This window comes from Daldinia childiae (assembly GCF_008694065.1).
Source record: "Daldinia childiae strain JS-1345 chromosome Unknown Scaffold2, whole genome shotgun sequence".
Taxonomy (NCBI): Eukaryota; Fungi; Ascomycota; class Sordariomycetes; order Xylariales; family Hypoxylaceae; genus Daldinia; species Daldinia childiae.
Genome location: NW_022984643.1, coordinates 6,751,400 through 6,769,901, shown reverse-complemented (window position 1 = coordinate 6,769,901; position 18,502 = coordinate 6,751,400). Strand labels below are relative to the sequence as shown.

Genomic DNA, 18,502 nt, shown 5'->3' with positions numbered 1-18,502 from the left:
CTCTCTAGGAGTCTTCTGAGGATATCTATATTGCCCCATCTTGCAGCTTCATATATCCATTCAGGTTCAGGATTTATATCTAGAGGGTCGAAGTCATGTTCCATGCGACCGACCAGATGTTTAACCCAATAAGAAGACCTATACATCAGAGCATCTGTCAATAGCTTAGGTAGCTTCTTGGCTGGTATGCCCGAGTCTAACATTGAAATATATGATTTGGGAAGAGTATGACCTTGAAATCGGCGCATCGATGCTTTTGCAGCCGAATATATATTATCAGGGTCCTCAATTATGGCATTAAAGGAGATGAGGACACTTATGATACGTTCTGAATTACGTATCCAATCATATTTTCTGGCTGTAGCATATTCCGTGAGAAAGTCGTTAAGATGTTTCCGGTTACACGCTGCCGCATCCAAGAGATCATATAAACTGCATCCATTCGACTCGGCGCGCTGATCAGTAGCTACCCACTGAACTAATGTCTTACCATTATATACAGGGACGTCCATTCTAGCGCCGTATTTCAACAGCTCAACGAGCTTGTCATTGAAAGATTTTACATGGTCCAAGTTTCGCATCATTAATCCCAATAGACGCGTTGCATCTATAGTTTTTTCATACTTCTTGCCAAGTATAGCTAAGAGATACGACGTTATCTCGTAGCTTCCGTTTACGATTGCTTCTTGTATTGGTGAATACCCTTGATAATATTTTTCCGTTAGGCTTGCACCAGCCGCATACAACCTCATTAGCATAGCCTCTTGTACTAAGCGATCTAATGGCGATGTCATTGATTTCGTACTATAAATGAGGGCGTGGATAGGGTACTGTACTTTGCGTACTGGCCTATTTGGCTTGATTTTCGAGCCAGCATCGAGTAGTATATCTGCATACATGTACTTTCCTCTCATCAGCGCCGATGTAAGCGGAAAATCGCCGCCGCTCTCGAAATTAACATTTGCCCCAAGCTCTATTAACTTTTCAATCATTGCAGTATCGGTATCTAACGTCTCCGGATGTCGTATCATATAATGAAGGGGAGTGAGCCACTCAAAATCTGGTATGTCAATAAAGAATCCTTTATCTCTCACGAGATATTCCCCTTTATCTTTCACGAGATAATCCACTACCCGACCCATGTTAAAGCGTGCTGCATAGTGTAGTGCCGACCTGATAGTATCCCGTTCTGTCTTGTAAAAAGGATGGGCCCCACGAGATAGCATCAACAAAGTAGTCTCTTCCTTGGATTTTCGCATTGCCATCCATAATGCTGGACATCCCCATAGATAATCGTCTTCATATTCTTCACATGGCCATACTTCCAGGTACGGCGCACCGTGATCCAACAACCACTCAGCAATATCTGAGTAGCCGTTCTCGCAGGCCAAGTTTAGTAGCGGACGGATAGAAGGAGGTCCTATACGAGGCGGTATTATTTGAAATGATTCGGCAACTTTAAAAGTGTCAAGGTTCCCACTATGTACGGCTATGCTGAAGAGCTTGTATTCATGGTACTTCATGTTTTTCTGGTAAAGGATTTGGTTGAAGACTGCGTGAAGTCGTCGACTAGTAAGTGCTAAGCTGGCTATATCGGGTTCATTTAGTATAGTAAATCCGTAAGACTCATCTGAAGTCGAATCTCCAGAGTCAGCTATCATATGTAACAGCTCGACGGGAAGGTCTGTAAGCTTTGCCATGGCGAAGTATGGAAATAACTGTCGATTTTAATAATTCTGTTGAGGAGAATATTCGATTGCTACGATGGCGCGAACCGTCGATGAATAGGTAAATTGGAATGTCAGAATTAGCTGGCTGGGAGAAGAGTCAATACTTATACCTTTTATGGGTGTGTTAAGGAAAGGAAGTGTTTGATTCTGTTTGGGATCAAATACTCTATGAAGTACCTAACTAAGAAATTGAGCGTGTTTATATATTCCTATAGCATGATTCTTCTATTACTCTATTTACTTGAAATCTATGATGATTCATGTTATGAAAGCATTGTATCCCGAGTGATTGTATGAGTCACGCAGTATAATCTGATTGTATTTGGACCACTATGAACCTGTAATTTCCTTGTAACGCTGGGTTTGACCTCTGGATTGGGCTACTTATGGGAGGGGGGACGTGAAAGACATCCCTAGGGGCGTTTAGGATATTAGTGCCAGGGATACCTACGTATTTAATCCGTCGGAGACATTTTTTACGCTTAAACTTTTAGAAATTATTATGGGAAACTGATAAGGAAATGATAAGTAATTGATAAGTAATTTTTTAATAAATGATAAGAAATTGATAAGCTAATAAAGAAAATAATTGGCTAAGATTTATTAAGATATTTAGATATTTCCGACGGATTCTACCGTGCAAGCCTGCAAGCACGTGAAAACGCTTGCGCAAGCTTGCAAGTGCATGCGTTTTCCTAAATTTTAACTTTATTTGTCTAGATGTCTACCGCAGCAATCATGAAGTATTTTGAAAATCCATTGATATAAAGGGGAGATAAGTTAGTTTTCTATAGAATTGTTGTTACGGAACTAGCCTCAGTAACATAGCTCATTGTATTACAAAGTCAGCTAATGTCAGAGATACCCCTTGATGGTTGTCATACGTAGAGTAAATGGTAGAAGCAGCAGCGAAGCTGCTGTATAATAGCCGTGTAATAGTATGAATCTATTAACGCTTAGCCTTTCTACTCTCTTTCGAGGGGCGCTGCGCGCCCCTTATATATCTATTCTATGTAGATATATGCCTGATTCATACTAGTGTCACTTATGCCCTGACAGCTAAGCTATTTATACTAAGTAATATCTAAACTTTAGGTAACGAAAATCGATTGTAATTCCTGAATTAATATTGTTGTACACTCAGATCTCTTGCACCTTAAAATTACTAATCGTATCTTTACGTGAGTGTTGAGATATTCAAAGATACTATTGTCTGCTTTGTGTTGATAGCTATAATGCCTATTTTTTTTTAATGTGGACTAAGCTAAATCTTCTGGACTCGAATCACTTCAAATCTTAGATATGGTTTTGGTATGCTTTGTACTTTAGAAAAATATATATTTCCCAATCTTTTGTATTCTATAAGTGTTTTAGTAATAACGTAATAATTCCAAACAAAGGAGTACAGCATGCACGTCTCTTTTTAGAAGCCCGGAGAATGCGTTTGCCAATCTTTTACTTCTATGTAAATCGGTATGGTAACTTCGCGCCTCTGGTACCGGCCTAATTCCTTTCTGCACTATACATATAGCCACCGGGTGCTCTACGATACATCTTTCATGCTTATCAAACCTCTTGGACCACCCCTTCATCTTGAGTCGCCTTGTCATCCTTCACAGTTAACTTTTCCAACCACGCTACTACTTCAGAGTGATAGCCTTCCTTGTGTTCTTCATTGCAGACACATCGGATAAATGCCTTCGGGTCAGGTCGGGCCTCGGGATCAATCTTTTGCCACATCTTCTGGATGACTTCGAACGGGATACCTTGATGTAATCCTATCTCGAAAGCTGATGCTCTTGGGGTTATTCTGTACCAGTATCGAAATTTCCTACCATCACAGACTGGATGGTTGGTAGGCAAGATTGGATTAGCACCGTGTTCCATTACCTCAAGAGCACATTCGTAATCGCGGGTGTTGTATACTAACATTGCCAACACTGTAGTTGACTCTTGCACAACATTCAAATCGGAACTCTTAGCGTACTTTAAGAGCCTAGTGATAATGTTGAAGAGACCAAGTCTAGCAGCTTCATATAACCACCTAGGGTCCAGCTCTGAAATATTAGGCTCAATAAGGTCTAATAAATTGTAGGCAAGTTTTTCAAAATTCCGTTCCATAGCACCTATAAATAGGAGACCCATTTTCTCGGTCGGCAACATATCGAACCCTTCAATCAGCCAGTCCTGCACCGTCCGATGAGCGCTTATGGTGTATAAGGAGACATTATATCGATGATCGAGGCTTTTAATTCTGGCGCCATGCTCATACAGAATCTCTGAAAAGTCATATGAGTCTCTCACTCCATTAGCGGAGCTGGTGAGTTCTACCAGAAGATCGTCGAGATAACCGCGGTCAAGCATAGCATCGGTCGCTTTGGTTAAGAGCTTGTCCAAGAAGTCGGTTTTGATAGTGCTGTTCCTGATCACCCAGAAGAGGAATGTTTGGCCATTGCTTAAAACGGTGTCCATTCTAGCACCCCATTTCAATACCACTTCCACTTTCCTGGGAAAATGGTGCACGTCCTTATAAGCCCATACCAATACATCTAGAAGATCATCCGGATGTGGTTGCTCCTCGCCGAGTATCCGTAGGAGGTGTGATAATAGACTCTCGCTTCCGTGCAACAATGCCTCCCTCAATGGTGTATGGCCCCGTGTGTATTTCTTTTGTAGGTCAGCACCAGCGTCGACAATCCTGTGGAGTAGAGCAATCTGCCTCGGACACTTGTATGGGACTCCTTTGGAGCCGTATATCAGGGCGTGGATAGGGAGCCTGACTCTTGGGAGTGGCTTGTCTGGTACAATTTTCGACCCAGCATCAAGCAACATAGAGGCATGCTTATACTTTGCTCTTGACAGTGCCGACGTAAGTGGGAGCTCACCACGAACTTCACTGTTGACATTTGCTCCAAGCTCTATTAGTTTCTCCAGCATCTCAGTGTCTCGGTCCCGATTATATGAGTATTTTACTGCGTAACGTAGGGGAGTAAGCCCGCGATAATCAGGTAGATCAACAGATAGCCCTGTTTTCTGTATAAGATACTCCACAACTTTGACCATATTGGCACGCGCAGCCTGGTGCAAGGCTGATATTGATTTGCCTTCCTTTGTGACGAAGAAGGGATTGGCGCCATGTGATAATAAGAATAAAACTATATCCTGGTTTAATTCGTCGATTGCAACCTTCAACGCGACGCATCCTTCCTGAAGAACGGGGAGCTCATAAAACCGTCCACGATCCATCTGCCAATCCGAAGAGGATATCAGCCAGTTATGGCGCCGGTAGTCTGAATCGCCAATTAGTGGCATTCCGTGGTCTTCTAGTTTGATACCGCGGTCTAGTATCCAGGTGACAATATTGAGGTGACCGTTTACACATGCTTCCAGTAATACGTAATGCCAATATGTGGGCTCTAGACGGAATGCGACCATGGCCTTCAAAATATGAACATTTCCGTGCCGTGCCGCATAAGAGGGGGGGTTGCTTCCCTTGTGAATACCATAGGAGAAGAAGATGCGATTTGTTGCGTTATGTAGCTGTCGATTGACTACGGATAGTCTAGCCAGGTCCCTCTCTTTCAGTATTTCATCGAAGTATCCTTCTGCAGTTGCAATCATTTGTAGTAACTCTGTAGGGAGATCTGTGAGCTTCGCCATGTTGGTAAATGGATTTAGTTGTTGAAGGCAACTGAACTGGTGGAGAAGTGCAGAAATTCGTGGGTCCTTTTTGAGTAAACAGGGGTTTGGAATTGGTTGAAGTTGAAACGAACTGATATAAAGCGAATAAGTAACAGAAGTTGTGCGATTTTGTTGTGTGAAATCCGTGGTAAGTGACCAGAGAATGGGCGAGTTTATATATTGTCAGGGCGTGATAATTTTACTATTATCCACAAACAACAAGAAACATAGGTATTGACGTTGGATCAATACCTTAGTCAGTGGTGTTTGGAATCGTACAAGATGTGGATGGTTACAAACACGTGTGAACATAATTTACTAGAAATACATGATGATTCAGATTGTAGAAACACTGTATTTCGAGTGATTGTATGAATCACGGACAATGATCTTGTTACCTATTACGTGGGGCCGTCTAGACTATTACAATGAGTCCGTGACTATTTAGTGACGCTGATTTTAAGGTCTAGACGAGAAAGACGGGAACGACACTCTGAGAGGCATTACGTATATCTAAGGAAGGGAGACCTACCCGAGAGCCTTTATATCGCAAAAACGACGGCGTAACTGCTAGGTACCTAATTAACAATTACGCCGTATATGTGATAATTTACTAATACGGTACCTTTGAGTCTAGGAAGTGATTTTGAATTCATTTTCTCGGACGTCAAGCACAGTAAGGATAAAATACCTAAGTACTCACTCAATACACGCAAACATATCAAAGACGGTCAATATAAAGAGGAGATAGCTTAAATTTCTATGAAATTGTAGTAATGAATGTTATAGAAATGAATACTGCAGATAGGTACCCAGGTAGGTACAGAATCGACAGCCCTTAGAACCAACTTGTTAACACCAAACCGACTCATCCTTACTCATCATTTACTCTCAATTGTACCCAGTTCACTGAGTTGCTTCAACGCATCACGAGCCTCGTCCCAAGAGTTATCCCCGTGGAGTGCACTTCTGAGATATGCCAATGTCATTCGCTGAACTGCCCCTAGTCGTTGGGGACTCTCGTCCTGCGTCTCCGCCGCATCCCAACCACTCACACCCCCAAGTCCGTGCTTTCCCCCCTTGATCCACACCAAGTCTTTGGAGCCCGGAGAAAGGTAATAACTATCCGCATGCCAGTCGGCACCACGGATTGTTAGGTGCGGGCTCACGTCTTGGTCTCCACATACAACAAGAGTTGGCGTCTTCATTCCGCTGAAGTCAGGTCCATAAAAGGGAACCATGAGGCGTCCCGTATCAGAAAGGTCCGCGCCTGCATTTCCCGTGCCGGCAAGTAATACCCCGGCCTTGATGCGTTTATCAAACTTCTCAAAGGAGGTCCCGTTGCGTGGATCGACGTTCTTAGCACCTAAAAGAAGACTTGCTGTCCATGACCCAAGGGAGTGTCCCGCGACGGCGACCTTAGTCTTGTCCAACCGCCCCATTAGTCCAGGGACAGATGCCTCGATGGTGTCAATCTCGTCGAGAATTCTAACTAGATCCTGGGCACGGTCTTGCCAGTAATATTCGCTGCCTTCAGGGGGTGAATCGACAGTGATTGATAGAGAGGATAAGTGCGTAGGCTGAATCACTACAAACTCGTGCGCAGCCCAGAATTCAGCAATAGGAGTGTAACCCTCTTGGGAGTTAAGGTTGTTGCTTTGGCCTTGGCCGTGAGAGAGCAGGATTATAGGAAGAGCATCTCCAGTTGCAGGGACTGTGACTTTCAAGTCCAAGTCAACGGGTCGGTCTGAGAAGGGTAGAACGATAGGGCTGAACGAAAAGACAGGAGTTTGAGGGCTGACGGGGATGTTTATGGCTGAGCCAATGAGACGGTGTTCGTAAGATCGCATTTTGAATGGATAATTTGTTCAATGAACTTCTAGTAACTAAATGTCCTTGATTTTGTGTTTCTGTATCTTGTTTGATGCTGTTCAACTCGATTTCTAGTCGCCATTTAGGCTTGTTATATACACAACTCAGATAGTACATAGCCGGTTTTAACAATGGACTTAATATTCTATACCCGTTTCCTAAGCTATTATTGCAACATGATGGATTTGCCAACTCTTGGACAAGAGTAAAATGATGAATGATACTAAAGCTATGTTGTTTCGGACAGCGGATATTATTAGCTCGGTGTTCTTTGAATACCGGAAAAGTCCGGTATACCGAGCTTGGCATATGTAAAGCCCGGCTATAGGATCACATAATTCCACCAGCAATAGCTCGATATCATGACTAATTTACTGTTTCTATACGATGCAGCATTAGTATAGTGATTAGTTTGTTATGCGGCTGAGTTATTATCACCTCAAATAATTGAACAAGAAGTGTTTGTATGGAAAAGGGGCTTGTAAAAGGGGTTTGTTTGTATCCGGACCCATAATACTAAAATCCAACCAATAATGTTGCTCACATTGATTGAGATACTAAATACTACAGCTTATCAAACAGATATTACTACAGGTTGATGACTTTATTTTCTCTATACCTTTGAAGAGTGTTGAACTTTTACGAACTCTTTATCTTTGGTTTCCATTTTTACATACCAGTGATGCCAAAGCACATCCAACTAGTGCCATAATCTTCAGTAGTTTATATGACTTAAGTCAGTACCTATCTAAAGACTTTAGAGTTTAGAGTTACACAGACCTTCAATAGTAACGTAACCTCGATACTCGAAATTACGTACAAAGAAGTCGGAATTTATATGACGGCCAAGAGAATTATTCAGCTGCGTAAAAAAACTATATTCTCGTAAGATTATCCAATTGTATCATGGCATCGTAGTGAGATGTTGATGTCGATGTATATGTATATCCGATCTTTGTTATTTAACCGGCATAAGTCATAGCTAACACGAGTTCTATATAAAGCAATTATCTTTTATTTTAGACGGACAAGAAGTCTCGAACATACTGCTACTACGTTATACTTTAACGTTACCTACACATATTACTGATATAATTCATCATCACAAATTAGAAGCGAATATATATTTACGAGCTCTTTGATATAACTTTGTTCAATTCCTAGATAAGCTACTCCCCTAGAGAATTGCTTAACACCTGGTACAACCCTCAAAAGAAGATCTCTAGGCATCGCAACTAGCAAGCGACACGAAAAATGAAACTCTTCAACCCGATATCCATCATCCTTTCTGGCCTTCTATGTCAGTCCCATCTTGTTCTTTCGGAAGATCCTCCTTTACCTCCGTGGTACCCTCTAAAGCCTTGGGAAATATCTTCATTCCATTACCGCAGCCCCCGCGTCGGCCCATACGGCACCAACGCCACGAGTCTCAATATCACCATCTCAAATCCCAGCAGGATACCGGCAGGACCTGCACCACACGCCTCGGGAGGTGGTTATATTGTTTTCAGCAATAGCACGGCACAGTGCTCGGTGCACTGGAAATTCGACGATAGGACGCCGTACGGACATACTAAAGACACCTGCTCCGCTCCAACGTCCGGTGCGACAACGCCTAACTGGAATATAACGATCAATGAAATTCAGCCTGGCTATTACATGGATTATTCATTTTCGTTGGCGTATCATCTGTACGCGTATGGGAGCGATTTCTACAAGTTGTTATCTGGACATATCCGCCTCCAACCCGAAGAAGACTTGGAGGGGGGATGCGATGAGAATGATATCTGCTCGTACACATTGAAGAATGGAAGCGCCCCGCTTTTGATACAACCGGTATTGGCGGAATGCAGATACGCTTGTGGATAGTTCTGTTTTATAGACTTGTCGGGGTTAAGATGATTGACGAGGAAACATCAAGCTTTAGGAGTAAATTTCAAAATGTTTTGATAAGGAATTATCTGCAGTACCCCTTTTTTCAAGGGACCCTGTGATATAGTCTTACATCTCGGTAAAAAAATAACTCTTCTTGATTTAGGGCGCACCGTATGTTAAGTTAGATATCAGATAAGATGTAGTTAGATCATGAACCAACCCCCGGTCATAACAATCATGAGCGGGGTTAGCCGAAGATAAGACACAGCTTATATCAGTGAGGAGATCCCCAAGTCGAACAAGGTGATTCGATGTTTTTTTTTTCTTTGTCTTTTATAAATCATGTCTAAGTTTAAGGGTTGTACAATATGAATGTTAATCGATTAGCATTTGCGCAGCGCCATGAGCGGACGCCGGAGGAGCGCGATCTCGTTCGAAGATTGGACATATTCCTTATGACTTTCGGATGCGTGTCCCAAGGTTCGTAATTAGATTCTCTATAAGAAGCATAGATTGGCTAATATATAATTCTGCTCTAGTTATCAAATGTAAGCATCGAACTAGTAATTCGTAATAGAGTGGCAAGATGTCTGATGTTTCAAAGATCTCGACCAACAAAACATTAGCAACGCTTATGTTTCGGGAATGAAAGAAGACCTTGATCTAAACGGCAATGAGCTTAACTAGTAAGTCTATAGTATTCTACGTAAAGCTGATCAAGCCAGCTAACTTGGCGCAGCTTCACTACATACTTCAGTGTCGCATATTGTATAATGTTGATCCCATCTCAAATTATTCTGACATACGTACGACCAAGTTACTGGTTGTCAGGATTAGAGATATGTTGGGGTGTTATAACAGGCCTCATTGCTCTAGTTCATAATGCGAACCAAGTTTACATCCTTCGTGTCTTCCTTGGACTTTGCGAGAGTTCAGCTTGGCCTGGAATGATGACATTATTTAGTGAGACTTTTTCTTTTCTTTTTCCCTCGTCGTTACTGTACCCCCTAGAGATACTTACCTTGCCACACATATAGTGCATTGGTATACGCCTTCGGAGCTCGCTAAGAGGATGGGATTCTACCATTCTTGCCAAGCAATAGGCTCTATGATGTCTGGGGCATTGCAAGTCGCCATCATCGATACTCTTCACGATGCGAACGGCCTAGCCGGATGGCGTTGGCTGTTTATCATAAATGGAATAATGACGGTGATTGTGGGCGTCCTAGGTTTCTTTTTATTACCGGATCTGCCAAATCGCGTCAATCCCAGGGCATTTTGGTTCAAAAAGGAGCACGCCAAACTTGCGATGGAACGCTTGGAACGTCACGGACGAGCCGAACCAAAGAAAATGACTTGGGCGGGTGCAAAGTACGTAACCCTTTTTAATACCCCTACAATACCCTAAGCAGCTCTAATTCAATGTAGGCGCACTTTATTTAACTGGGTGACGTATTTTATCCCAGTTTTATATATAGCGACGGTACTGGCCCCGTGGGGATACGCCTACTTTAATCTATTCCTGAAAAGTTTGAAAAATCCAGATGGTACACCTGTCTGGTCTACATCTCAAGTCAATGCCATTCCGATCGGTGGTGGTGCTATAAACGTCGTCTTTGGTATATGCACATCCCTTACCCCTTTTTAGCCAAGCTAATTCTACATCCAGTATGGATCTGGGCTATTTTATCTGATCTCTTGAGAACACGATGGACTTTGATTGTAGCACAAGGTGAGTGAGTTTCATATAATCGAATGGGTGATTCCACGAAACTGATATATATCTACCTCCTAATGCAGCCATTATCGGCCTTGTCCCATGTATTGCTATGAGCATATGGACTTCCCATCCGGACACAACACCATTAGCTACCGCATACGCAAGCTACTTTATCTCGTATTTAACTCTAGGGACTGCACCTCTAATCATGGCTTGGCTATCTGATCTGTGAGTTCACCTCTTAGACTGCTGATTGGGATGCCAACTAAAGCCTCATAGATTACCACAAGATCCGGAGGCTAGGACGCTGGTTGTCGGGATTGCTATCGCAACGTATTATGCAGTCTCGGCATGGAGTCAAGTTCTAGTTTGGCCCGCTGTCCAGGCCCCTTATTGTAAGTCCCCGAAGGTTGATCCTATTAAACTAGAGATAATACTAACGTTGGCAAGACAAATACGGTTGGCAATCATCTATTGCCCTATGGATTTTAGTCATCATAATGACTTGCGTTCTGCGATATGTCGATTTTAAATATCTGATGTACGATATCTTTCATATACCTTAAATAAGGGAGTTTTTGCTAACTCTTGAATTAGGCCACAGCGAGAAGAGTTTCACGCAACTCTGATTGTGGGCTCAAAACCACAAAGCCCTGAACCTGTGGACCCTGAGCTGGACATTGAGGATAGACCAAAAACACCAAAGACCCTTCCAACAGTCGCTTAAGAGAAAGTGCAAGTGGCAAGCAATGATATGCTATGATTAGGACCTAAGTGACTAGTACTTTTATACATTAGAAAATCTCCGGTTGGTTACCTAATCTATGATTTCGGGCTGTTCCTATCTATAGCGTCGAGTGTAACTTTCCTACCTCCTAACAATATATGTTTTTGATAAAGAAATATTAATTAACATGTACTCAATCACCACGAATGTGGCCGCCATTGCTAAGTATACCATATCTTTGCAATTAATATTTGAAAATCCTTAGATAGTTTCCCGTCGACAATATTAATTCTACCTACAAGATCTATTTCAGTGTTTTCGTTCGCGTTAAGGTTTAACAACATCATATTCATACGTACGCCTTACTTTATATTTCTCTATCGCTTTTGCCGTGGATACCTAGGTTCTGATTTAATTATACTCATCATTATCATCGTCGTTGTCGCTATATATTTCTAATGCTTCAAGTTTCTCACCCGTCGCTGTTCACTCACGATGTAGTCTTAAAACCTCGACGGCAGCCCAATGGCGATTTTCTTTTGCAATTGCAATGGCCTTGATGTGGTCCTGACGCCATTGCCCTGTGGTAAGTGCTCCAGAAGATAAGAGAAGCTGTATCATATCTATTCTCCCGTTTTCAGCTGCGTGTTCCAGCGCAGATGAAACATTCCATTCGGGCCAATATGTGTCGATATTCGCTCCGAGGTCAATCAATCGCTTTGCAAGGCCTAGATATCCTTTTTTGCACGCTATTTGAAGCGCGGTGCCTTGGTAAACTGGTCCCGGAGCGATATTGACATCTGGGTTTTTACTCAAGAGTAAGTTCCAGATACTTGAATTACCTCCCCCAATAGCTGTTTGGAGGGGGTTGTCATGCTCTTCGACAGCTTCATGGAAGGCGTTCTCATAGTTGTCACCAAAACAACATTCTGCATTGATATCCTCGCCTGATTCTAGGAGAGTCTCTACCATCTCCATATTCCCCACCCCAATTGCTTTGGAGAGAATACCACCGCCAAGTGGCTGCCGATTTCCTGATAAAAGCTCTTTCATAAGTGCTAAATCCCCCGTTTCTATTGCTAAACGTAGAACCTTTACATCTGCTTTACATCCGCGGCTTAATAGCAAAGCTCTGGCCTGAGGGGACTCCAGAGTAAATATTAACGGTGATATTTCGATATAACTACTTGCCTCTTTAATGCCGATAGGCTCAAGTGAGCACCAAATAGTAGGGTCGAATACAATAGAATCATTCCTGGCCTGGCTGATTTTTATGGTTTGTGACGGCGTGATTTTTCCTAGAAACAACTCTAAAAGCTGCATGTTTTCATACCAGGATGCAATTCCCAATGCCAACGTTTCTTCTTCCGTCGACATACTCTCCTGTGGGAGACGCTTCAATAGTTGATCAATGATATCCATCGCTTTATCATCCCCACTTTCACATACTAAAAGAGTGGCAAGACAGAGTGCACTCCCGTCGTATACATTTGGGTCTAGGTCCAGGATTTTCTGAATTATAGCTGTGTTGCGACTCAGACATGCCGCGCGAATCATAGAACATTTATTGGGAAAGGATTGTTTCCGGAACATCGCCTTTTGATAATATATATCGTTCACATATGGATAACCATCTTGGCAAAGAATTCGTTCTGCAAGCTCCCAGTTACCTAGCATGACGGCCAGGACAGCCTCGCTTTTGGTTGGTTTATAACCTCGATCCAGTAAGACTGCAGCCATTTTTCCACATGAGAACTTCACTATCTCGTTAGTTACATCGTCTTGGAAAAGGACACATTCAAGCAGTGTTACATTATCTGGCCCTTGTTCATTAGGATCCTGGCCATTATCTAGCAGGAATAACAAAAGCTTGAAGTCTTTGCGATATCTGGCTGCGTGATGTGCCATCCAAAGTGGGATCCTGGCACCGTTCGAAACTAAGTATCGATATGTAGATCCTGTTTTGGTATTGTACATTGCTGCACCAACAGGAGTGGCACAAAGTCGTGACATTAAGGTGTTCATATTCATTGACGTACCCATGAAGTTGCTGGATGATGCGGCATAGAATTTGTTGTAGATCCAAAAGGGTTCATTGTCCCAACGACGATAACTGTTGACTTCACGGCGAATGTTGGCACCTGATTTATGCAAGAGCTCAACTACATCCAAGTGATCGCCATATACTGCAAGGTGTAGAGGAGAGAGTGTCGTAGGATTCCACTGGGAGAAAGGTTCAATGGATGCGCCCCGTTCGAGAAGCAAACGACAGCTGCTTAAGTGGCCCCAGAATGCTGCAAGACTCAAAGCGGTGTAGCCACGAGAGTTGGTAGCATTAACATCGATTCCTTGATCCAGAAGTAGAATCAGGACTGAGTCGTAACCCCTTCCAGCGGCTATAAGCAGAGTTTCAACTAGGATGCTCCAAGTCGTGTCAATGCTCTGACCTTGCTTTTGTAATTGGCCCAATAGATAGTGAACCATCAAGTAAGCGTCCGGTTCAGGTGATATACCAGCTGCACATCCTAAAATAGTATGTATATCTGTGAAAGCTTCGGCGGATGCTTCGGGTTTAATCCAATTTAACGGTTCATGTTTAAAGGGAAAATAGTACTTCCACTCATGATCAACTTTCGCACCGTATCTAGTTAGTAGTTCAACCACCAAGAAGTCCTTGCGATAGACTGCAGCGCCGAGAGGATATAACTCTGTCCTAGCACTTAATATGTTCGGATTGGCGTTGTTCCTGAGTAATGCCTCGATCATGTTAAGTCTTTCCGCATAGTCATCAGAGTCGACAGCTACTAATAAAGGCATTCTCTGTTTAAAAAAATACCTTCCATACATGAAGTTAGGATCGGCTCCTTTACTCAGTAGTATCATAGCAAGATCCAGTTCTTGATACAAAATTGCTGCATGTAAACTTGTATCTGAAGTATCGCTGCCTATGGAAACAATTTCGTTTGGATCTTGCCCAGAAGATAGCAACCACTTGATTAGCGTTCGCGTTCTTTCTCGCACATCTCTTGGTTGCCGTAAATTCGGATGAAACCCAGCCTGAAAAGCTATCCGATAGAGCTTTTCGGCAACGGCCATGGCTGTAATATCGGTAGTTTCCTTTGATTTTAGAGGCTTACTCATGATGCCTGATATCTGAAATAGGTTGAGGACTGTAGGCCATATTTTTATAAGGTCATTCATATGAAGATTATTTGATAGCCGAAAAATGATAATCATGATAAGCTGTTCTAATCGTTGATTATCTAACCCTTGCATGATACTTTGAGCTCGAGTTAGAAATTCGTCTGGATATGCTTCAGGCATGAAATGTCGTAACCCCGATACCAGGTGCGACATCGCTGGAAGCGAATGATGATCATTACGGTGGGTAATATCTTGCATATCCCTGGTAATTAAATGCCGAGTTAATAAATGAAGAAGATCATTGGTAGATTGTGTTAAAATCATTGATTTTGGTGAAATAGCTGGGAGGTTACATCGTCAGTATTAACTATCATCATATAATCAAAGTATTCAAGATGCTTACATATTGGAAGCTCAAGTTGGAATTTGAACCACGGAAGATTAGAAGGCCAAGACGATTCGGACTCAAGTGGATCGGGAGAGCAGACCGATATTATCATCCCTTCAGGGGATCTGGGACTAGCAGGACCTATCGTGTCATATTCATTAGCATTCAGTTACTTTGATAAACTAGAACAATTGCCTACTGACCTTGCCGAATCCTCTCGAGAGTACTTTGTTGGTTTCGGCTGACTTCTTTGGCCACCTCTAATGCATCATAGACTTTCCCCTCAATTACTACTCTACTATCCTTACCCTGGTTCCTTCGTTTCGAAATACGGTGGCCGACATATCGCCAAATAGCCTCGCTCTGCCCTTTTCGAAGCTTTCTTCTTATGTTCCAATTCTTTAGCTGATATTCGAGCTGGCTCTTGCTGATGTCTGTCAGACGATTTATTTAGTTAATTTAGTGGAAACATACCTACCTTGCTTTGAAGTCATGATCCCATAGCCACTTCAGTATATCGGAGTTGCTACATTTTTGTGAATGTATCATAGAGGTAATATGATGTTTGTGAGGTAGCCAATCGGCTTCAGTAAGTTTCTCACGTATTGAGGCCATCGTGTTGGGCATTAAAGGGATAGGATATGAAGACTTGATAGAGAACTGAAAATATGTCAGTACCTGAAGCGGGGGAGACAGCTCTATATATGCTCATTTTAATAGAAGCTTGTATTAAGTATTAAGTACCTCAGGGTTGGTAACGTCTTACGCCCGGATTTGCACTATGTAATGCCGTCGATGATGGGATTGGTCCATACCAATATCTGAAGTGACAGGATTGGTCGACACCAATACCTGAAAATGGTTTTATTGGCTTCGTGTCCTCATGGTATAAGCCACAATTAACATGCATAATACTTGCAAATCCCATTGGGTGTTTCCAATATCGCAACGAAGTACCTGCGTAAGTGAGAATAAGCTACTGCGGAGAAATTGCTGGTTTAAGGGGCGTCTTTAATATAGAATGTTACTTAAGTCATGAATTTGTTCTATCATCGGAGAAGCAAAATATGTAAGCTCACCATGTACCGATCTTAGCATATGTAGGTTAATGTAGTATCAACACATACATCTTACATGTACCTAGTACTTTCCTCCTGGTCCGATATTTTCATTCGATGCCTAATGACCAGTTATCCAAACTGAGTAGCTGAAGAGAAGCATATTGCCGTTCGAGGACACTGATTCTGCCTCGCTTTGGAACTCGCATGATATGAGTGTTGTACACTTAGAGATTAGGTTGTGGAGATCTTGTTGTAGTTATTAAACTCTGGATTATAAATAGGAGCAAAGAAGACAACCTATATCAAGAAAGGCTTCTTTTTCAAACACTACCTTAAGTATAGGAATACTAAATTTTAATTCATTATAAACTCCAACTCCATATTGACTTTCCCCCTTATTTCTATTGCTCTAAGATGGCGGTACACTTAACGCCCGAAGCTATAATTGCCCTTGTAACTATTGTCGTCGGCCTTCCCGCAGTTCTCCTAGCTTTGCTTAAATGGAGGCAAAGGTTACAACGCCATCATAAAAACCGTACGTTAGTATATCTATTTACGTGAAGAAGTTTGGCAATACAATTTACCAAGAATTATTGTTTTATTTAGGTCGCACCCGAAATTTGCCTCAGTCGTCGAATTCACCAACGAGTGAATTTCAGCTCGCGGAGTTGGCCGAGTCGGGTGCATCAGTGACCATAGGCATGGTTACACTAGTTAATATCAATGGAAAATACGATCGAGGAGTATGGATTAGACAAGGCTCACTTCGAGAGATTAGTCCTTGACCTTAGTTAGGGATTATCATGATCAGAGTACCTATTTTATATCTAATAAGAGTAGGCTATCGATTTTCATCAATCACTCCTTGAAAATGTTTCCTACCTACGCTACCTCCGCGGCTTCTTCTTACCATTATTAGCCTTGTTGAAGTCGGTGGTGGTACTTTGTTTTTACTCCGAATAACTTCTCCAGGAGTTTAAGTTTCCGGCCAATCAAAAATATAGATTCAAAGTGTCTTTTGCGGTATCTGAGAAGATATTGAATAACCGGAACATAACTTAACGGGATATGATGAATGGTATTGATTCTAGTTATACAGGTACTTACTACGGTTATACAAAGTGCAATCCTTATTACCCCATAACGGATGCGCTATGCCCCTCCTTGCTCAACGCCGCGGACATTTCGACGAAAAATCCTAGTTTACAAGCCGGCAATTACGACTAGGGGGTCTCTTCTCTGGTCAGACAATATGAGATAAGGCTTTATTATAGTCAGCGCTAGAGGAAGGAACAACAAGATGGCACCAGATCTAGCTCATGGCCAAGTGATCACGTAGTGAGTTTTGAAGCGCGACGAGGCTAAGTCGTCCCCCAAGTCTTATCTGAGGTTGTTGTCATGATCCACTTCGGAGAAAGCTCAAAGGATAGTCATAATAAACCACTAAGGGAAATTTTGGATTCATCGATGCCCCGGGCCGCTTGCAAGACTCTTATATGAGTGTTCTGGGTGAATTGTCTTACCACTGGGCCTTCGGTGATAATACGGGCGTGGGCAATCGCGTGGGGCAATGATCGATATGTCTAGGAAGGCAGGGAAGGAAAGGCTGGTGTCCGGAGATCCTTCACTCTAGACCTCCAGTAGTCTTCCCCAAGGGGAATAGGCTACAGAGAGCGGATAAAGGGACTGACGGGATGTTGAGTGAGGGAACTTCCATTATATACTGCCTCAACCTCTGGAAAGATGAACGGTAGGGTCCATCCATCGTAGATAGAGTGGTGGATAATGAGAGAAAGCTGAAATATCTCTTGGTTTTCATTCTGAGGGTAACGAATGGCTAATTGCACTAGGGGCTTGCCAGCGCTGACTATAAAATTGGAATCTTCGTCCCTGTCTAATAGCATATATCGTATATCTTCCCAGACTACGACCTGCAATACACCATATGAATTTGACAAGATCATTCTTGTACGCAGAATAGGGTGTGCTTTCCCCATAGCGCCCTAGGCCTCATGTAATTGCTTGTAACCGATATTCTCAGGCAGGGAAAGGGGATATCGGCCATGAATGATCTAGGATTTCTCATCGTCTCAGCTAGTAGCCCTTGTTGAAGCTGGGTAGAAGGGTTAGACATCTTCGATCGACCTGACCGGCAGATGGCATTGCTGGGCCGCAGCTCTTATTATATCTCACTGCTTGTTAGCTGGCGAGAAAGTTTGCGGTATTGTTTCCTCATCATTCTCGCTATTGTCGTATTAAGCTATAGACGCTATAGCAGACAGTTGAGGTTAAGCGAACACATTC

At 42.6% G+C, this 18,502-nt stretch overlaps 3 protein-coding genes across 3 annotated transcripts; 1 reads left to right on the top strand and 2 right to left on the bottom strand.

Moving 5' to 3' along the window:
* Positions 1-3,296: 3,296 nt before the first annotated feature.
* Positions 3,297-5,390, bottom strand: GL218_02647 (ankyrin repeat protein; the record flags this gene model as incomplete). The annotated part of the gene is made up of 1 exon (XM_033579180.1): positions 3,297-5,390. The coding sequence occupies one exon, from the start codon at positions 5,388-5,390 to the stop codon at positions 3,297-3,299; it is 2,094 nt and encodes a 697-aa protein (XP_033439307.1).
* Positions 5,391-6,292: 902 nt separating this feature from the next.
* Positions 6,293-7,261, bottom strand: GL218_02646 (uncharacterized protein; the record flags this gene model as incomplete). Its single annotated transcript, XM_033579179.1, has 1 exon — positions 6,293-7,261. The coding sequence occupies one exon, from the start codon at positions 7,259-7,261 to the stop codon at positions 6,293-6,295; it is 969 nt and encodes a 322-aa protein (XP_033438062.1).
* Positions 7,262-9,526: 2,265 nt separating this feature from the next.
* On the top strand, positions 9,527-11,605 carry GL218_02645 (Pantothenate transporter liz1; the record flags this gene model as incomplete). The annotated part of the gene is made up of 11 exons (XM_033579178.1): positions 9,527-9,638; positions 9,698-9,706; positions 9,763-9,844; positions 9,898-10,121; positions 10,196-10,529; positions 10,587-10,777; positions 10,828-10,890; positions 10,959-11,106; positions 11,158-11,273; positions 11,329-11,419; positions 11,476-11,605. The coding sequence occupies 11 exons, from the start codon at positions 9,527-9,529 to the stop codon at positions 11,603-11,605; spliced, it is 1,500 nt and encodes a 499-aa protein (XP_033438061.1).
* Between the last annotated feature and the right edge of the window lie 6,897 nt (positions 11,606-18,502).